The 22407-nt window shown below is 47.0% G+C and overlaps 1 protein-coding gene across 2 annotated transcripts in view; it reads right to left on the bottom strand.

Moving 5' to 3' along the window:
* The window catches only part of Lima1 (LIM domain and actin binding 1), a 99788-nt gene that overhangs the window by 20225 nt on the left and 57156 nt on the right, over positions 1-22407 (bottom strand). For both annotated transcript variants that reach the window (NM_001191615.3, XM_006257354.5), the window contains exons 4-7: positions 20563-21027; positions 7438-7522; positions 6570-6718; positions 2636-2737 (exon numbers count right to left, since the gene is read on the bottom strand). In NM_001191615.3, coding sequence (NP_001178544.1) covers positions 2636-2737; positions 6570-6718; positions 7438-7522; positions 20563-21027 — 801 coding nt within the window. The remainder of the gene's footprint in view (positions 1-2635; positions 2738-6569; positions 6719-7437; positions 7523-20562; positions 21028-22407) is intronic.

Raw genomic sequence — 22407 nt, forward strand, 5'->3', positions numbered from 1 at the left:
TAACATTTGAAATGTAAGTAAAGAAAATACCCAATTAAAATAAATAAACAAATAAGGAAAAAATGAAGATCTGCTTTTGTTTCTACGTGAGCGCTCTGCCTGAGTGTACGCATGTGCACTGTGTACGTTCGGTGCTGGGTATGACGTCTATTTGAGTATGAGTCTAAGCCGGTTACCTGCTGCAACTAAACCGTCTAATTGTGATTGGCTGAACTCTCTCCGTGGCCTCCCACTGATGTCTGACCACCTGGCCGAATCAATCAAACAGCAACTCCTAAGAGGGCAGTCCCAGGCCTCTGCACTCCACTGTGCCTGTGTGTCTATTCTTTTTTTTTTTTTTTTTTTTTTTTATTCTAATGCCACTTCTCCACGCCCTTGGCCCATCCCTGCACATTCCTCAGGGTTTGGCTCAGACGTCATCTTCCTGAAGAAGTCATCTTAGCTAGCTCTGAATTCCACGGCCCCACCATCTCTCAGGAAACCTACCCTAGTGATTCTTGACAGTTAAGATGCTAGAAGGTTAGCTTGTTAGTGCTCTTGCGCATGAAGGACTTGAGGCTTGGGGAGAAGGGGGAGAGGGAGAGGGAGAGGGAGAGGGAGAGGGAGAGGGAGAGGGAGAGGGAGAGGGAGAGAGAGAGAGAGAGAGAGAGAGAAGAGAAGAGGGGAGGGACAACCTGAAGGAGAATAAACGTTTGTGTGCTGCTTCTCTTTGTCTTAAATGGGTCTTGCTGGCCTCGGACTTTCCATGCACACCATGCTGGCATTAAACTCATGCCCCTCTGGCCTTCACTTCTTTCATTGGTTCTGGGGTTACCGGTATCTGTGACTATGCCTGGCTCAGCCTTTAGGTCAGCCCTCCCATTATGTTAATTAATTGATTATTACACGTGTGGAAGTCCGAGGACTTCTCGCAGGAGTCGGCTCTCTCCTTCCACCATGTCAGTCCTGGAGACTGGACCCAGGCCCTCAGCTTTGCCTGCACAAGCCTTTCTCTGGGAGGCCATCTCACTGCCCCAGCCTTTAGTTTCTAAGTGTCGAATCTCTTATGCGTAACAAACCGCCCTGAATGAGGGCTGGAGACATAACCCAGTGGCAGAACACTTGCCTAAGTGTGCGGGGCCTTAGGTTAATCACTGCTGTAGCAAAGCCAAGACCAAACAAATAAGAGTGGTGTCAAAGGCTGGACAGATGGCTCAGCGGTTAAGAACACTGACTGGGGGCTGGAGAGATGGCTCAGTGGTTAAGAGCACTCACTGACTGCTCTTCCAGAGGTCCTGAGTTCAATTCCCAGCAACCACATGGTGGCTCACAACCATCTGTAATGGGATCTGATGCCCTCCTCTGGTGTGTCTGAAGACAGCAATACTGTACTCACACATAAAAAAAAAAAAAAATAAAAAAAGAACACTGACTGGGCTGCTCTTGCAGAGGTCCTGAGTTCAAATCCCAGCCACCACGGAGGGGTGTGTCTTACATCCATCTATAATGGGATTTGATGCCCTCTTCTGGCACTCAAGTGTACATGCAGGTAGAGCACTAAAAAAAAAAGAGCCGTGTGAAAAGCTTGTACTCTCAGTGATTCAAGAGGCTGAGGCAGGAGGATGACTGGAATGTCCGGATTCAAGATGAGCCTGAGCGACAGAGACCTTCATCTCAAAACTATACACGAGTGCTTTAAAGACAACATCTCAGGGCTGGAGATGGCTCAGAGGTTTAAGGCATTTGCTTTTCCTGCAGAGGACCTGGGTTCAATCCCCAGCACCCACCCACATGGTGGCTCACAACCATCTGAAACTCCTCCTCCGACTCTGAGGGCACTGGTCACTCACACGGTGCACATACATTCCTTCAGGCAAAACACTGTACACATACAGAAAAGTAACTTTTTTTTTTATAAAGATTTATTCATTTATTATTATATATAAGTACACTGTAGCTGTCTTCACACACACCAGAAGCGGGCATCGGATCTCTTTACAGATGGTTGTGAGCCACCATGTGGTTGCTGGGAATTGAACTCATGACCTCTGGAAGAGCAGTCGGGTGCTCTTAACCGCTGAGCCATCTCTCCAGCCCGAAAAGTAACTTTTAATAGAGTCTTTAAAAATAAAAATTACGGGGGTTGGGGATTTAGCTCAGTGGTAGAGCGCTTGCCTAGGAAGCGCAAGGCCCTGGGTTCGGTCCCCAGCTCCGAAAAAAAAGAACCAAAAAAAAAAAAAAAATAAAATAAAAAATAAAATAAAAATTACGGGGGTTGGGGATTTAGCTCAGTGGTAGAGCGCTTGCCTAGCAAGTGCAAGGCCCTGGGTTCGGTCCCCAGCTCCGGAAAAAAAATAAATAAATAAAATAAAAATTACATTTCTGCTCAGGTTTTTATAAACGGCTTTAGCTTCTCACCTTCTGAGCATTTGCTGAACAAAACAGTTTTCCAACGACGGCTCATTACTTGGTCAGCTGTGAATCGCGAAGCTTCCTAACTGAAATTTATGTGGACCTGCAGAACTGACAATCTGCCCTGGCAGCTGCCACCAAATTCCCAGACACTGCAGCCTGGAGTCAGACTCCTTTCTAATTTTAAGCACCTAATGTAGAACACATGCTTCCCTGGCAACTGGACGCCGGCGTTCTGACCTACCTTGCTCCCTTCCTGATGGATGCTGCAGGCCTCGGGGCCGGGGGGCACGTTCTCCTTCTGCTCCCATTTGTGAGTTTTGCTTTCACTGGGTTTCAGCTCACTCTACAAAATAAAAAATAACACGTGAACTCGAGAACACCTAGCATCCTGTCCTCTTCACGGCCTTCTTTCGAATGAACATGGCACGTCTATTCTCTCTCCTAGAACTCAGGTCAAATCAACCCCATGACACAAGCAAACCCACAGACCAGTGAGAGGGCCAAAGCAGCTGTGTGGACGTGTACCTCCGAGCTAAAGATCTGTGTGCCTGTCTCAAACCGGATGCTCGTACCAGATACTCGTCGGAATACAGACACACCGAGGTGGACACCCCCAGCCCGCCCCCCGGCACACTGCATTCTTGTGATTCCCTCCCCCAACAGCACGGCTCGTGAAAGTGCAAAGCTTGTGAGTTTTATCCAGAAAAGCCCATTCTGGAGTGGGGACAGGGGATGCCAAGTGCCAAGAATTAAGGAAATATACTGACCACAGATATAAAGGCTCGGCCTGGAAAGAAAGACAGGGATGATGATGGGTACGTGTAAAAACCGAAATTACATCAGTGATGCCATAAACAATCTTTTTCCTCAGAGCTTTCGAAAACAAGTTTTTCCACAGAAAATTCATAAAAGCGTACCTTAACCTGTGTTTCATGACAAAGCCTCAACATTAAAACAAAAACAAACAAACAAACAAAAAAACCTATGCATTTGTACCACCATGAGGACTCTGGGAGTAGAATGTTAACGAATCTACTAGTTGGAAATAAAACCAGCCAAAGGGGGATATGAAGATGGACTTTCCCTAGCTTAGCTTTACTGTGCTTTCTTTCCTATGGCCCCCATGCCTCCTTTCTTTCTTTCTGACAGGCTCTCACGCAGTCCATGCTGGCCTCAGACTTATTAGACAGCCAAGGATAACCCTGAATTTTTGATCCCCCTGCCTATACCTCTCAGGTACCCGAGTGTTGCCACATTCAGTTCAAGGTGGCCCTGGTGGTTAAACCCAAGACTGTGTCCTAGAGGCCACTCCACGGACTGGGCTACATTTCCAGCCCCTCTCCCTGAGTTGTAAGCCTTTAGGCTCAGGAGGGAACAAACCACTGCAAAGCCACAGAGCTAACAAAGGTGGGGGGAGGGGGTGAGTTTGCTAAGGTCAGCTACTCCAGAGTGGGCAGCCTCTGCTCTGGAAGAGCGCCTACCAGGAGGAGAGGGCCACCGAACTGCCCTAACTTACTATCTGTCTCGGAGCCCTCCTCTAAGCAGCTGCTGAGGACAGTTGTGTCCTGTGAGGAATTTGAGACATTCTTGGAGGATGAGATAAAACGTACTTTTCACAAGAATTTCCAAAGACTTCTCGACTCTTGAAATCTCCAGGGCAGACGAAACTCTACCGGGAGTACTGAGTTAGAGATAAGATCTCTGCAGCCTGGCTGACCCGCAACTGACTTCAAATGTTCATCCATCCCATGTTGCTACACCCTTGAGGTTTTGTTCTGTTTCTAAGGGGGAGCTAAGGATGTACAGCCCAGCCGGTAGAGAGCTTGCCTGGCATATATAAAGCCCCGGGTTCTATCCTCAGCACCAAATAAACCAGACATGGTGGCACAAGCTCTTGGGAGCTAGGCGCAGGAGGATCAGGAGTTCAAATACCAGTCTTGGCGACACAGGCAGTTTGAGGTCAGCCTGGGATACAGCAGACCATTTCAAAATGAAGAACAAAAACCCGGCTGTCGGGAGGGTGCTTTGCCACCGTCATGTCCGATGCTCCTTCCAGCGTGCAAAACACACACAAAGGAACAAGGTCACTGAACAGGTTCTCCCACCCGAGGAGTCACCTGGCTTTTTTTGTTTGCAGTAGAAAGTTCCAGACAGACAGACAGACAGACACCTCGAGGAACAGGCAGGAAGCAGAGCTCTGCACCTCACCCCTCTGCATCTCCTGATCTAGGTTCTGAGGGAAGCCTAACTCCGCTCACTTTCCACACTCAGGAAGCTGTGGGGTTTCACGTTATCGATTCATACGCACCGTCTCTTGTTAAAACTACGTGGGAAGCTGGAGGGAGGGATGAGCTCAGTGGTCGAGCTCTCATCGAGAATGGGTAAAGCTGTGATTCTGATCAGTACAGAAAGAAAAAAGACTGAGAATTGGTTGGTCGGTACTACTGTATGTGTGTGTGTGTGTGTGTGTGTGTGTGTGTGTGTGTGTGTGTGTTTGTACGTGTGTGTGTTCTAACTCTGAAATACACATTGTGAACTTGAATCCGCACTGTTTCCATCTGTCCAGGAACAAACAAAACTCAGCATTATTCCTCCAACTTCATTAAGACCTTTGGCCACTAACAGATCTTGTACTCTGAAATCACAGAAGGAACAGACATGGGTATCCTTTAAAGACAAGGAGCTGGGCTGTTTAAAGGTGTCGCACTGCAGCATGCCTGAGGTCCTGGGTTCAGTCTCTGGCGCTAGAGCAAACAAATGAGTGGATCCCAAGAAGACAGAGGAGCACGTGATGACACGCTGTGCTTCAGTCACCTCAGTACTCAGGAGGGAGGCCAAGGCGAGAAGAGCTCTGTGAGTTTAAGGCTAGACTGGCAGTGGTTTGCGCCTTTAAGCCCAGCACTCTGGAGGCAGAGACAGGCGGATCTCTTCAGTTCCAGGTCAGCCTGGTCTACAGAGTGCGATCCAAGACGGCAGGGCTACACTGTGAGACCCTGTCTCAAAAACAAGAAGAAAGAATGGCAGGTTTCGGGGCCGGGGTGTGACTGAGTGGAAGAGTGTTTACACATATGTGCTTTGATTCTTGGCATTACGGGGTTGGGAGTGGGAGAGGTGGAATACCAAATTCTTCATTCATCAAGCACGTCATTCCCAATCCCCTCTTCCTACGATGTCATCGTAGGAGTTAGAGATTGAACAGACTATACATAGAGCTCCCTTACGCTGGGAATTAAATCCTGAGCCTTGGGCATGCTAGGCAAATGCTGTACCATGGACCACATTCCCGGCTCTCACGGAATCTTTAAATGAAATGTCCAGGATGAGCAGCTCCATAAAGGCAGGACGCAGTTTTGTGGGTCAGTGGCTGACTACAAATAAGGATTTTCTCTGGGAGGTGACAGGTTTTGGACTTAAAATAGCAGTGGTAGTTGTACAACCTTGTGAATACACTTAAAAAAAAATCACCTAAGTGTGTTGTGTTCTTGGTCTGTTTTCCCTGTGGAGCCAGGGCCTCTAGCAAGCTATGCAAATGCTTTACCATTGAGACGCATCCTCAATTAAGTGGCAGTTTTATGTTACATGAACAATAGTTCAATGAAAAACTTAAAAATAACTCCACATGGGGTTGGGGATTTAGCTCAGTGGTAGAGCGCTTGCCTAGCAAACGCAAGGCCCTGGGTTTGGTCCCCAGCTCCGAAAAAAAAAAAAAAAAAAAACTCCACATTTATGTTCAATGAACTTATTGTTTTTCATATTTCCCATGATGCTCTTGCAAAAGGAAGTGAGTTGAAGATATAACCCAATGTAGCATGCTTGCCTTGCCTGTGCAAATGTCTGACTTTAACCCTAAGTACCCACCACAAAACCAAAAGGAAGCTCTCATAATGGATGTTCCTATTAAAGCTAATGAAATAGCGCTTCTTCCTCAGCAACATCGAAAAAGATCGGCAGACGAGCCAGGAAAGGTCTCGATATCACAGCGGGCGACATCACAGAAAATGAGCGTGGTTCGAATGCACATGAGCTGGAGGGGCAAAATCAAGACCAGAAAAATGGACGACTACAGGAGGGCGGGGCTTATGAAAAGGGTGTCGGGGTCAGAGGTCAGGGCCCCGGAAGTATTTCCGGAGGCAGTGTTCTGTGGGCTATGAGTAAGAATGGTGCAGGGCACGTACTGCGTAGCTGGCTGGGCTGCTCTGCTTGGACACGGCAGCCTGGTACTTGGCCATGCGGTCCTTTATGGAGGTCTCAGAGAGGCGTGGCAGCTCCAGATTCCGCTTACTCTCATTTTTCTCCGAGTTGAAGGCAGAGGAAGACAAATGACCTGGAAGTGTGGAATAGCATGCTTTGTTAGAGGATAAACGGGATTCTAAGTCCCGGGTGACAACAGTCTAATGCATAGCTTTTTTCCATTAGAAGTACATAAGGTGTCGTAGCTCTGGTCTGTAATCCCAGCACTGGGGAAACTGAGGTAGGAGTGCCACATGTTCAAGGTCAACCTAGGCTACAGAGTGAGACCCCGTTTGAAAATGAAACAAACCAAAACCCATAACCAAAAACACCCAAAAGAAAACTAGAAATATAATTGTCTTTCATAAGATAACTTTAACTCACATTCCTAACACTGAAAGGTACATAAAGATACATTTTGTACATACACACACACACACTTTAAAATTTATTTTCTTATTTTTTGGGGTTGCTGAGACAAACTCAGGGTTTTGTGTCCACTAAGCTACAGCCCCAGCTCAGGATAAGCAATCTTGGTCAGTCTGTAATCCCAGGACTGGAGAATTAGCAGTTCAAAGTCAACGTTGGCTGCATAGGAGGTTCTAGGTCAGCTTGGGCTAGAGATCTTGTTTCAAAAAAAAAAAAAAAAAAAAAAAAGGACAAAAATAAAACTCAGGAGAGCTAATAGAAAACAGAACAGTTGGGACCATCTCGTAGCTACCACGCTCTAACACATCTCTCTAACCTGTGCCATTCTTCCTTCCTGAAGGCTCTACAAAGACCGAGTAGCTTCTTAGGACCTCATCCACTCACCTGCACCTATTTCCAAATCGTCCAGGGAACAGCTGTTTTCAGAGAGCCTCCTTCCGCCTGCATTTCGGCCCTGGGTCCAGGGACTCTGTCCAGAAGACAGGAAAATACGAATGTAAGGGCTCACAACTCTTTCATTAACAAAAGCCAGAAGATTAGGACTTTTAAAAAACGCCAAGCGGCACACACACTCACAGGCGCTCACAGAAAAACAAGTAACTCAAAACAGACAAAGCTCTATTGGGCCGCACAGCTGCGGGAGGAGAGCCCCTATCTCAGAGGACAATGACGTGTCCCTTAAGATCCAGCACCCGCTGCTCTCCCTCCCCACCTCGCTGCTCCCCGCTGTGGCTGCCTTCATCATGGCTCTTTTAACGATCTCATTATCTTCTTAATTGGCTCTTTTTCCACCTCCTAATCCAGTCTTTGAGAGGTTGCCATTATCCCAACTAATAAAAAGTAATTATTCCAAAATCTACATCTTACCCCTGAAGTCCCCTGTTCAAAATTCTTTCAGAATTTCCCATCAGCCCCTGAGTGCCGTTGCAAGTGTTTAAGCACATTTGAGACAACCCTCGCTGGTCATCGCCTACCCAGCCTCCTCTCTGGGTAATCTCTGCCACATCTTTTATCCTTCAGGGAACCCAAACTTTTCTGAGGACCATGGCGTAGTAAATGAGGCTCCCTCCACCCATATCATGTTTGTCCTTCCACCTAGCAAATGCTCTTCTTCAAGACAGGTACCACTCCCTTCTACATACATTTAGCTACCCTTCCCCCAGTCTGAAGTATCCAGTCATGTTTTATTACAATGATTGGTAGACCCCTGTAACTCTCCCTCCACTGGCCTGCAAGCCCACGGAGGCTCCGAGCCCAGGCCTCTGCCCTCACATACTCCCAGGGTTTCTAGGCCGTAGCATAGTTTGTCTCTTCAGTGCCAGGGATTGAATCTGGGTCCTTGCACACACCAGGCAAGTGCTGCCCACTGAGCCATGCTGCAGACACTGGGCATAGATTTTTGAATAAAGCATTTTGGGATTCCAGAAATCCCAATACTTTGTGTCTCGTATTTTGCACAGACTTTTAGTTATAGTTACAAATTAGCCCGAGTGTGGTGGCACACCTGTAATTAGTCCGTCAGAGGCAGGGGGATCAGGAATTCAAAGGCAGACTCTGCAAATATAGGAGGCTATATTTTTGTAGGTGATCCCACCTTACAAAAACCAAAACATATAAATAAAGTTGTAAATTATAATTTTAGGACTAGAAATATACTTGGGGGGGGGGGGAGCCACTTAGTTTCATGGATTATTTCAAACATAGATGTGGAATATCACATTCTGTAATGATGGCCTTCAGCCAGATTCTGCCATTCAAATATCTGAGAAATACTGGAAGCCAGTGCGTCAGAGTTAAGAGACGCATCCCTGCCTCCCTTCCCCCCATCCTTCTTTCCTTCTTCCTACTTCCTTCCGGCTCGATGATCAAATTCAGAGCCCCGGTTATCCTTGGTAAGTGCTCTGCAGCTGAACCTTCTGAATTCAGTACTTGAGAGACTTTTTTTTTTTTTTTTTTTTTAAATCCAGCATAGTTAGCCAGGCAAGGGTGGTTAGCCAATCCTGGTGGACTGTGAAGTTGAGCTCCCACCAATGGCATGAGCTGCAGTCACCACCCTCAGGGAGAAAGGGTAGGAGCCCTTTGGGCCTGGTGTGCTGTTAGCTGGGGTGCACCCTTCTTACAAAAAGCTCCGCCTTGCTCAGAATCTCATGAGTCCTTTGTATGAATGGGTGTTCTATCATGTGTTTGTTTTGTGTTAATAAACACTGGTAAAAGCTAATAAACTTCTAAACACAATGGGCTAACTGACCTCATAAAACTTACTTGTTATCTCTAATTATCCTATAATAACATATTTCAAATAAAAACCAAAATCAAGCAGGCAGTGAGCAGTGAGTTATACCTGGAATCTCAGCACCCGGGAGACTGAAGCAGGAGGACTGTCATGAATTCCAGGTCAGAATGGCTATAAAGTAAGACCTCGTCTCATAAGCCAAAACAAATAAAAGCCCAACATTGCCATACCAACTACATCGATATGACTTATTTGCCTCAATAATTTTGGCTCTGGGAAAGAGGAAAACTGACAGCCAAGGAGAAATCAAGGACTGCCAGACACGCCCCATCCACATTATGAGTTTCTTACAGAGGCCAAATGATGAAGGCTTGGATCCAGCCTGATGCTGAGGGCGGGCGAAACCTTTGCAGGGTCTAAGTAAGAGAGCCAAAGTCAACTCTTCCTTTATAAGCGGACTATCGGCTCTTTGGAACAGTGATAAAAAATTAACGGTGATCACCCAGGTTCCAAAGGTTCAACTCCAAGTGTCAGTGTAGTGTAAAATAATTAGAAAAACCAGAAATTCGTATTCATAAATAGACCTCAAGTGAAAGAAAAAAGATTTTTTTCTCTATCCTTTCTCTTTTTCTCCCTCCTTCCCTTCCTCCCTCTCTTCCTTTATATTTAGGTGAGCAGAGGATGACATAAGTTCTCACTCTGTAGACCAGGCTGGGCCTGAACTTGTGAATCTGAGTTATAGATTCTTCTTGAAGACAAAATCAACAAAAACCTATTTGTTGTGTGTGTGAGCATGCATGGACACACATCCCACAGTGTGCATGTGGATGCTGGAGGGCAACTCTCAGGAGCTGCTTCTCCCACCACTTCCGGACCCAGGGGTCTGACCTTGGGTCATCCGCTGGCCAATCACGTGCTCTTACCTGCTGTGCCTGCCACCTTACCAGCCCTAAATACTTATTTTAAAAAAAAAAAACCAAATACTTTCTTTTTATTTTTTAAGCTTTATTTATTTATTTATTATCTATAAGTACACTATAGCTGCCTTCAGACACACCAGAGGAGGGCATCGGATCCCATTACAGATGGTTGTGAGCCACCACGTGGTTGCTGGGAATTGAACTCAGGACCTCTGGAAGAGCAGTCAGTGCTCTTAACCGCTGAGCCATCTCTCCAGCCCAAACAAGTATTTTCTAGTCTACATATCCTGACAATTACATGCGTGTACAGACTTTACTCTCATGTGACCAGGCTCTACTTGCTCTCTTTCTTCTTTCTGAGACAGGTCTAACTACATAGTCCCAACCGGCTTGGAACTCACTGTGAGGACCAGGGTGAATTTGAACTCACAGCAATCTTCCTGCCTCTGCCTCTGCCTATTGAATGCTGGGATTAAAGGCATGTACTATCTTGACTGGCTAGGTTCTACATTCCTTTTTTTTTTAAAAATCTATTTATTATGTATACAATGTTCTGTTCTGTGTGTATGCTTGCATGTCAGAAGAGGGCATCGGATCCCATTACAGATGGTTGTGAGCCACCATGTGGTTGCTGGAAATTGAACTCAGGACCTCTGGAAGAGCAGTCAGTGCTCTCAACCTCTGAGGCATCTCCCCAGCCCCTAGGTTCTACGTTCTTTTTTTTTTTTTTTTTTTTTTTTTTGTTCTTTTTTTCCGGAGCTGGGGACCGAACCCAGGGCCTTGCGCTTCCTAGGCAAGTGCTCTAACCACTGAGCTAAATGCCCAACCCCTAGGTTCTACGTTCTTAACAGAGGAATTTACATTCTGCCAAAGATAAAATTCAAGTACCAACCCAAGACTATGTGTTACGAGTTGCAACCTGTAAAACTCAGCGTTGGTCCTCGTTTCACGCCCCTGCCTTGTGTGGAAAGAAGGGAACAGACCCTGTGGGTACAGGAGCACCATCTTTCCTTTCATGTGAAGAACACTTCCCACCTTTGCTGGCTTTTAACTCCAGTGCTTGGGATTTAAAGTGGGGTGTGTCAGAGCTGCACCCTGGCACTCTGCAGGAGAAGGCTGGAGGGGTCACCCCGGTTTACACAACCAGTCCTACGGCAGCCAGGGCAACACAGTGAGACCTAAAAGTATGGGTGTGGAAGCGTGGGCCTATAGTTTCAGCACTTCAGCCGTAGGAGTTGGGAGTTCAAAGGTCATCCTCAGCTTCATAGCAAGTCTGAGGGCAGCCTGGGTTAGTGAGACCCTGAGTAAAACAAAGCAGTGTTCAGGAGACTGCTCAGCTAATCAAGTGCTTGCATGACAAGCATGAAAACTTGACTGTGCTCCCTAGAATTCTTTTCTTTTAATCATATGCGGGGGCGGGGAGGGTATATACTTATAATCCCAGTTGGGGGGGGGGGAGAGGTGACAGGTGGTTCCCTATAGTTCACTAGGCAGTCACTCAGGAGACGGTGAGATGGCTCAGTAGATAAAGGTGCTGGCTATCAGGCCTAATGATGAGTTCGATCCCCAAGAGCAACACTAGAGGGGAAGCCTGGCCCTTGCCATCTTTCCTGACTTCCACACAGAGGTATGGTTAGTGACCCTCCCCTTGTGATTTTTATGAAAACCATGAACTAAACAAACAAGAAAGAAACAAGGTAGACAGCTCTTGAAGAATGACATTGGAGGCTGTCTTCTGAGGCAGGAGGATCCAGCGAAGGCCAGACTCAGGGAGCAAGACTTTGTCTCACAACAAAACCAAAATCCAAACCAAACAAGGCCCGCAAAACATCAAAAGCTAAAAAAGACCAAAACAGAACAGACCAGACCAGCAGTCACACAGGAGCCTTAGAAATACTTTTCGGTTGAGTCTGGTGAAGCAGGATTCGAATCGAAATCCCTGGGAAGCTAATGCGGAATTTCAAGGCTAGCCCAGGAAGGGAAGAATGCGCAGATGTCTGACCGTCCAGGAAACGGGGAACTGGCTGTGCGGATTGGTTCTGAGGAGGAATGTGGCTCTGACCAGCCAGCTACAACGGGCCCAGGCAAGGCTCTGGTTTTTACTTTCCGTGTTTCAGCTTCAGAGCAGAGGCGCTAACAACGCAAGACCCAGGCGCACCTCAGACGGCACGCACGTCAGATTGCATGTGGGTTCTGTCACAGTTTACAAGTGATGAAGTTCAGGAAGGGGCAGTATTTCTCAAGGAGGTCACGGGGGAGCGGGGGGAGGGGAGGCCCAAACAGAACAGCAACAACAAAAAGAGTGTGATAAGCAGGTGCACATGCACACACACACACACGCACACAGAGGCACACAGAGACACACACACATGCACACACATACACACACATACACACATGCACACACATACACACACATGCACATACATACACACACATACACACATGCACACACATACACACACATACACACACATACACACAAACACACATGCACACACACACGCACACAAACACACATGCACACACACACATACACACACATACACACACACACACGCACACAAACACAGAGGCACACAGAGACACACACACATGCACACACACACACACATAAACACAAACACAGAGGCACACAGACACACACAGAGGCACACACACAGAGAGGCACACAGAGACACACACACATACACACACATACACACACATACACACAAACACACATGCACACACATACACGCACACACACACAGAGGCACACACACACAGAGGCACACAGAGGCACACACATACACACACACATACACACACATACACACACACATGCACACACATACACACACACACGCACACAAACACAGAGGCACACAGAGACACACACACATGCACACACATACACACACACATGCACACAAACACAGAGGCACACAGAGACACACACAGAGGCACACAGAGAGGCACACAGAGACACACACACATACACACACATACACACACATACACACAAACACACATGCACACACATACACGCACACACACACAGAGGCACACACACACAGAGGCACACACATACACACACATACACACACACATACACACATGCACACACATACACACACACACGCACACAAACACAGAGGCACACAGAGACACACACACATGCACACACACACACAAACACAAACACAGAGGCACACAGAGACACACACAGAGGCACACACACACAGAGGCACACAGAGACACACACACATACACACACATACACACACATACACACACATACACACAAACACATGCACACATATACACGCACACACACACAGAGGCACACACACACAGAGGCACACAGAGGCACACACATACACACACATACACACAAACACATGCACACATATACACGCACACACACACAGAGGCACACACACACAGAGGCACACAGAGGCACACACATACACACACACATGCACACACATACACACACACACGCACACAAACACAGAGGCACACAGAGACACACACAGAGGCACACACACAGAGGCACACAGAGGCACACACATACACACATACACACACATACACACACACATGCACACACATACACGCACACACACACAGAGGCACACAGAGGCATACACACACACACATACACACACACAAACACAGAGGCACACAGAGACACACACAGAGGCACACAGAGGCACACACACATACACACACACATACACACACATACACACACACATGCACACAAACACAGAGGCACACAGAGACACACACAGAGGCACACACACACAGAGGCACACAGAGGCACACACACATACACACGCACACAAACACAGAGACATACACAGAGGCACACACACACAGAGGCACACAGAGGCACACACACATACACACACACATACACACGCACACAAACACAGAGACACACACAGAGGCACACACACACAGAGGCACACAGAGGCACACAGAGGCACACACATACACACACATACACACACACATGCACACACACACGCACACACACACACAGGGGCACACACATCTGCAACAGATTTATTTCTCATTCCATTCCTTTTTACTATTTTTTTACACATGGGCACTCAAGAATACTCTTTGCCGGGGTTGGAGATTTAGCTCAGCGGTAGAGCGCTTGCCTAGCAAGCGCAAGGCCCTGGGTTCGGTCCCCAGCTCCAAAAAAAAAAAAAAAAAAAAAAAAAAGAATGCTCTTTGCCAAGGGGAGAAAAGATGAGCTATTTGAAGGCTTCGTGGAATGTCCCAGGGCTTGGCCTGACCCACCTGACAAGCCCTCCTTCCCTGTCAGCTAATGGTGACATGCCTCGTGTGGACTCCTAAATATTTTCTGTAAAACCATCAATCAAATGCACTAGCTTTTACCAATAAGACAGTATGCACTAGGGGCTTTTAGTCAGGAAGGTAGGACTTTTTTTTCCCCTAGAATTAAGAGAAGACAAGAAAGAAGGGAAAGAGGGAAGGAAATTAGGCTCTGGGTGATTAACAAAGCAAGGTTTCCTATCTCATCTACTGTTATTTTCAGGAAAATTCTTTTCTCTCTCTCTGAAGCTCAAGCCTCCCTGAACTTATGGTGATCCTCCTGCCTAAGTCTTTTTTTTTTTTTTTCTTTTTTTCGGAGCTGGGGACCGAACCCAGGGCCTTGCGATTGCTAGGCAAGCGCTCTACCACTGAGCCAAATCCCCAACCCCCTGCCTAAGTCTTGAGATTGCCAGGGGGTTACAGGCACAAGTCACCATATGTTAAAAGCAGTGTATGTGTGTAATCCCAGTACAAGGACAGACAACAGGTGGATCACTGCAGCCTGGTGGCCAGCTAGCCTGACAGTTAGTTGAGCTCCAGGTCCAGTGAGATCATCAAAAGACCTGGTCTCAAAAAGATTGAAAAAAAAAAAAAGGTGGATGAGACAGGGTTTTTCTGTGCAGTCCTGGCTGTCCTAGAACTCACTCTGTAGACCAGGCTGGCCTTGAACTCAGAAATCTGCCTGCCTCGGCTTCCCTTGGGTATGTAACCACCACACCTCACTTTTTTTGTTGTTGTTTTTTTTTTTTTCAAGAGAGGATCACACTATGTAGCTCTGGCTGTCCTGGAACTTGCACTGTAGACCAGGCTAGCCTTGAACTCAAAGAGACAGACACTCGTGCCTCTGCCTCCAGAGTACTAGGATTAAAGTTGTGAGCCATGGGAGGCTACACCTGGCAAAGTTGATCCTCAAGCCTGGTGTTGTGGTGCATGCCCATAACCCCAGCTTCTGGGAGGTAGAGACAGGAGGATCAGGAGTTTGAGAACAGATTCTGAGAACAGCCTGGGCTACATGAGCACCTGTCTCCTCCCCACAGAGAAGCGGACTCAGCGCAGTAGGAAGAATCCATACTTCACTCCTATCTTTTCACCCGGACCTTCCTTCAGACTCTTATAGTTCCTAAAAACCAAGCAAGGAGAAAGAGCAGGGTTTAGGGAGAAATGGGATTTTGCTGACCTATGTATAGAAACTGTGAGGTATAAATCTCTTAACTTCTCAAAGTATTAAGTGATAGAAATTTTCTCCTGAGCAAAATGGTTTGTTCATATAAGAAACGCACATAGGAGGGTACGCTGGCCAGTTTTGTGTCAACTTGACACAGGCTAGAGTCATTTGAGATAAGGGACTCTCCACTGAGAAAATGCCCTAACCAGATTGACCTGTGGGAAGCCTGGGGTGCGTTTTCTTCACTGTTGATTGATGGGGGGAGGGCCCAGCTCACTGTGGGCGGGGCCATCCCTGGGTTCTATAAGAAAGCAGGCTGAGCAAGCCATGGGGAGCAAGTCAGTGAGCTGCACCCTTCCATGGCCTCTGCATCAGGTCCTGCCTGCAGGTTCCTGCCCTGACTCCCCTCAGTGATGGACATTTCCTGGAAGTATAAGCTGAAACAAACCCTTTCTTCTCCAGGTTGCTTTTGGTCCTGGTGTTTTATCACAGCCGTAGAAACCCTAATGAAGACAGAGAAGCACTTATATGCATACACAGTATGTCTCTATATTTTCTATATCATCAAGTGTTTTATAAAAATTGTATTAGCCTTACAAATAAGCAGAGAGAGAAAGAAAGAGAGAGAGAGAGAGAGAGAGAGAGAGAGAGAGTGAAAGGAGTGATATTTCATATCTAACAAGCTAATTCAGTAGTTAAAAATGGGGCTGGAGAAACAGCACAGTAGTAAGAGCTTTCCCTGCTCTTCCAGAGGACCCAGGTTCTGTTGCCAGCAGCCACACGGTGACTCACACTCATCCACAACTCTAGTTCCAAGGATTCCGATGCCTCCTTCTGACCTCCACGGACACCAGGCACCCGTGTGGTGCACACAAAGGCAAAACAGGCATACACATAAAATTTAAGAATACTTAAGCCTCCCACAAGACCAACAACCGGTGAGGCTTTCAGGATGATGTGCTTGGGCGGTCCTCGTTTTGAAGTAGCCGAGAGTATGTAAGAAAAACGCCCAGAGGAGTGTTTCTTCTAAATATGGTATATATCATGGAATACAGCCCAAAGAAATTACTCAAGACAAGACATCTCTGCCAAGATGCTCAGAGCTAGAAATGAATCTAATTATTGGGAAGTGATGACGCAGCATAATGAGACACGTCCCCATAAAAGGGGAAACGCATGAACCGGAAGATACACACTTGGGTCTCTGGAACAAAGACTAAACCAAGATAAAGTAAAATAAGAGAAAGGCCGCAAAGCAGGGAGGTAAGCAGTGACTAAAACCCACATATAAAACCCAGACATGGGCTGGAGAGATGGCCCAGTGGTTAGGAGCACTGACTGCTCTTCCAGAGGTCCTGAGTTCAGTTCCCAGCAACCACATGGTGGCTCATAACCATCTGTAATGGGATCCGCTGCCCTCTTCTGGTGTGTCTGAAGACAACGACAGTGCACTCATATACATGAAATAAATAAATAAATCTTAAAAAAAAATACATGCTGGGCAGTGGTGGTACACGCCTGTAATCCTAGCACTCAGGAGGTAGAGGCAAGAGGATCTCTGTGAGTTCAAGGTCATCCTGGTCTACAGAGTGAATTCCTGGACAGCCAGGGCTACATAGAGAAACCGTGTCTCGAAAACCTCCCCAAACAAACAAACTAGCAAACAAACAACAAACAAACCAAACAGACATTCAGTGGGATGGGAAACAGAGAGCTCATGTGTGCGGAACTGTGTGAGCACTGGTTGGAAGCAGGAAGCAGCTAGTTTGCATGAGCCAGTTAGAAGGGACGCCTGACCTCTGGATGATACACCAACAACGGCCATTTAGGGCAAGAAACCGAGAAACATCAGGACTCCTCAAGAGGCAGCTTTATATCCAGATCCTTTATTATCTCATAAAGGACGGAAGGGTCATGGGAAACCATTAATCACAAACTTTGATTTATATGGATGTCTTTTATAGGACACGGTCAGCTATAGTGAGCAATCAGGTACAACGGTCCTGCACTTAACTACATGAACTAGAGGTGGCGTAATAAACCAGTTAACAGTCAGGTGAATCGGTGGGTGTATGAAAGCAGGTGTGGTAATATACACCAATCATCCCAGCACTTGGGAGGAGGCAGGAGGATAAGGAGGCCAGCCTGGGCTACATGCAACCCTGCCACAAACCAAACCAAACCAAACCCTGGATTTGGCTCCTAGCACCCACACAGTGGTTCACAACCATCCATAACTTCAGTTCCAGGGAATATGGTGCCCTCTTCTGGTCTCTGTGGGCATGCACACGGTACACAGACACGCACAGAGGCAAAATCCACAGAAAAAAAAGAATCTAGTAGAATAAGCCCATCCCCACCCTCAAGGAGGCACAGATAAACACCATCGTCCTTTCCATGATCCTGCTTATTTTCAGACCGAGTCACACTATATAGGCCAGGCTCTAGGCAGGCCTCAAATTCATTTTGTAGCCCAGGCTAGCCTAAAATTCCCGAGCACTAGAATTGCAGGGTGAAAGTCTCATGATTTCATTTGTCAGTTGCTGTCACGGACTGACAGCTTCTGAGCTGTACTCACACAGTCTTTCTCAGACTTTCCAAAATACCCCAAACGTGTAGCTTCTGATCAAGGCCTTGTCTGTGTGCTAATGATGAAACAGTGCCGTCGAGAATCACGATCTCATTGCAAACATTGGTTATTCTTCAACCCAAAAAAGACAAGCTTTCCTAACAGTTTAATTGAGATATTAGATAGACTAAACAGCCAGGTGCAGTGGTGCATATCTTGAACCCTAGCACTAGGGAGGCAGAGGCAGGAGGATCTCTGTGAGTCAGGGGCCAGCTTTAAAACTTTTAAAAGTAGCTGGTATTTCTTACACAGATAGTTATGTTTGCTCTGAAACTGCTATAAAACCAAGGGACAAAGGACTATTTAATCTAGGAAGTTAAGAAAGGCACACACGTGAATACCCAGACCCAAAAAGGCCCAGGCGAATCTCAGAACATACATTTTCCACTGAGTTTAGCCCGGAGGTTGCCCAATATCAACGCTGATCCTGCAGGATCTTTCTTTTTCTTTCCCAATCTCCTCTTCCTCCCTCTCCTTTCCTTCCTTCTTTATGCAAGGTCAGGGGAAGCCACACAGGGTGTCACACTGTAGCTTGGCGTGCCTCAACCCCCCAAGTGCTAAGATTATGGGCAGAAGCTATGGGTCTGTGTGCTAGGCTAAGGGTTGTTCTTTATAGGATGGGTTTAACGCCCCCACCCCCACTTTGACTATTTCTTTAAACAGGCTTGTCTTGACCCATCTCTCGCTAGACATTTATGAGAAAAGAGTCTCTCTCTCAGTCTTACACATAATCAGCATTTTTGTTTTCGGCCGTCCCAATCATTTCCTACCTTGGGCCAGTTCTGACACGCACGAGGCCCTCACACTGAATCCACATTGTGTGTGCTGCATGACATCAGCCGTCCCACCCGGCAGGGTCTGTAAGGAGTCTCACAATGCTGCTTTGAGCCACAACAAAGCCCCTTCCTCTCCATTTAGGACTTCTTACATTTTTTCCTCCTGCCATTTAAAATTCTTCTTCCCATTTAAATAAAAAACTTTCTTTTCTTTTTCTTTTTTTTATTAAGACCATAAAGGGGAGGAGTTGGCAGGCCCAGGAAACTGAAAAAGTTGAGAGGGGAGTTTAAGAAAAGCCATAAAACTGCTTTGTGGTTACATCTCTCGCCAATCAGTTCCAGCGCTAAAACAGAGCTGAAGCACAAACTCAGAAGGGGGGAAAAAAGCCTAAAAGTTCTTCCCACAGTTCAAAGATGTGTCCAATCAAGACCTTTCCTGGGCAGGAAGGCGGCAGGCCAGGGACTTACTGGAAGGAACTGACAGCCCCAGCCCTGACATAACCCAGGATTCCAGAATGAATTATCTATTTTCTTTATCTCAGAAGGAATGCATCGCACTACGGCTACACGATGCAGGGATTGGGGGCCAGATAAGTTAGCAGAAGAAAAGACAGTTTTCCCATGCTGTCGGAACCTCGATGAAATGACGGCTTCGCTATCCATCGGGTCTGTCTACCTCATCTCGAGGGTCCTCGTTCCGCACACCACACCAGATACGTAGGAAAGTCTGAGCAAACTGGAAAACCTGACCAGTTCTGCAGCCCCTGGAGTGCGCTGCAAGGCATGAGCATGGGCAGCTCGTTTTCTAGTTAAGTCATTCCCCCTGGGGACGTGGTGTGCAATCCACACGGAGGATCGGATTTCATTAGCAGATGCAGGAAAATACAACCCCGTGCATTAGCAAGTCAAAAAACTCCTGAAAGCTGTGCTAGCCAGGCCCTCAGCACTGGTTTTCCCTGGGAGAGGAGTTTAGCTGATAAAAACACATTTGTTGGGAGCCACAGATGAGCACGTTGAGAGACAACCAAGCCTTAGTCTCAATGCTCAACTCTGGCCTTAACCCTCAGCCTGCAGCTGCGTTCCGAGCAGACAGCGATTCAAGCAGCAATTTCACACACACACCCCCCCCCCCAAGGCTGCAGATGACGAAAGACACAGGGAGACAAATTAAAAGACAAATTAAAAGGGTAGGTGTCTGAGAACACACAGTCCTATCTGTATCCAAACTCTTCAATCTTAGGTACCAACCTGAGCTAGACTTAACGTGAACCGGGATGGGACTCAAATCCCAGCATCCACAAACAGTCCATTTGAGACTTTTACTAATGCAACTCCAATCAAAAGACACACTGACCACATACTGACTGTTACAGCTGGCCAGACGCAGAAAGCCAGCCTCCCTTAGTACAGGTTTCCCCTGAAGTGAGCTCTACACCCGCCCGGGCTCTTACCTTGTTTTGGCTGTGTTCACCTTTCTCAAACATCATCTTTAGTCTGTTCAGTGGAACGTTGTATTTCTCTATTTTGCCTGAAGTTTCCGTGTTTTCGCTCATTTCGGGCTTCTCTGCTTCATGCCTGGAATCTCCCAGACAGTTTTCCATATTTTGGCTTTCCGTGGCCTGGGCTTTAAAATCGTGGCTGTCCTCTGAGCGGGGATACCGACACTGAGTAACAGCTTCCGGACGAGATCCAAATCTAGATCTGGGCTGGGTGTGCTCTTCCCGGTCAGCTCTGGCTCCAGGAGCAGCCTTGGCTGTCACTTCAGCAGGAGGGTGGTCCGCCGTGTGCCCACCGTCGCTGCTGCTGTTTGGCAGTGAGTCTGTGTGGGATTCCGCTCCCGCCACGGGGTTCTCCCACTTCTTCTTTAACACAGACAGGGTCCCTCTTCTAAAGTGCTGCGGGAGACTTTCAGTGTTCTAGAGGAAAAAGAAGTAAGTACCAGTTACAACTTGCCTGCTGCAACAGCCAAACATGCGCTTTGGTAAACCGAAAGTTAAAACTCCAAGCTGTGCCTGGTCCACCGCCGGCTCACACAGCTGTGAACAGTTACTGCCCTGCCACAAGGAGCGAGCATCCACCCAGGGCCCAGAGAGAGGAAGAGGGAAAAAGTCAGGAGCTGAAGCAGGAAGTGGTAAAACAGAATAGCCTTATAAGGACACAGTGAGCAGCAGACAGCCTAGATCTCGTGTAGTTACATTGGGAAGGAGAGACTTCTTTTCTCCCAAGACTCACCCAGAAACCAAGAAGAAAAGGCAGATGACTAGGTACCGTCAACATTGTAACTATGTTTGAATGGAAATTTACTCAGGTATGCTACAAAAGTATAGGAATATGTAATGCTAGGAATTTTTTTCCTGATCAAAATAAAACAAACAAGACAAAGATACAGTAGCTATGCGATTCCAATTAGAATTATGGAGATCAGTGTCCAGGGACTGGACCTATCTATAAAATCCAGAGATTTACAGTTTTTTGCCTGGGTAGCAATAGTATATAGCTGATAGAATTTACATGCACATAGACAGCTTTTTTCAAGGCTTGTGGGTCAAACCGGGACCTGGTTTCACGGCTGGCAAATGCTCTACCATTGAGCTGTATTCCCAGCCATCAGATTTTATTTCTGCATAACAATCTAGTCTTTCCTCCATTCTCCTCTCTAGTGTTTATCTATAGCTACTTTATAGCCATCTTGGAAAATGCACTATTTTATAGGTCCTTTGCTTGAGAAATACACAGGCCTCGTAAGAAAAGAGTTACCACCCACTTCAATACTAGGAGGACACACATTTACACGCACACCTAAGAGAACGGTTCACTTTCACTTGGGTCAAAAATGATACAATGGATTGGCGATCAACCAGCCAATTGCCGGGGACACCGCAGAATAATGGTGGGAACATGCTTGTCAAAGTAAAGTTAAGCATCCTGTGCTTTGAAAGTCCTAATCGAACCGCTAGTACCTTCTTACTCCCCATCCCTGCTGCCTCTGACTCCTCAGGGTTCCAAGTGGGAAAGAAAGGACAAACAGCCCAGGACCGAAGAGGTCAGAGAATGAGGGGATTCGCAGCTATATTGGGAATTAGGTCTCTCGCTCCTTCTTTTCTGAACACACTAAGAGCCACTTCGCTGTGCAGCAGCGAGGCATGGAGACCCGATGGATCCTCAGATTTCAACCATGGCTAGAGGCTGCATGTACAGCTCAGAAATGGAGGAAACACAAAAGGCTCCGGCCAGGTCTGACTGCACAAATCCCGGTTTCCAGTTACTCTTTAGGAGGCTGTGGTGGGGGAATTGCT

Source organism: Rattus norvegicus, chromosome 7, assembly GCF_036323735.1.
Source record: "Rattus norvegicus strain BN/NHsdMcwi chromosome 7, GRCr8, whole genome shotgun sequence".
Taxonomy (NCBI): Eukaryota; Metazoa; Chordata; class Mammalia; order Rodentia; family Muridae; genus Rattus; species Rattus norvegicus.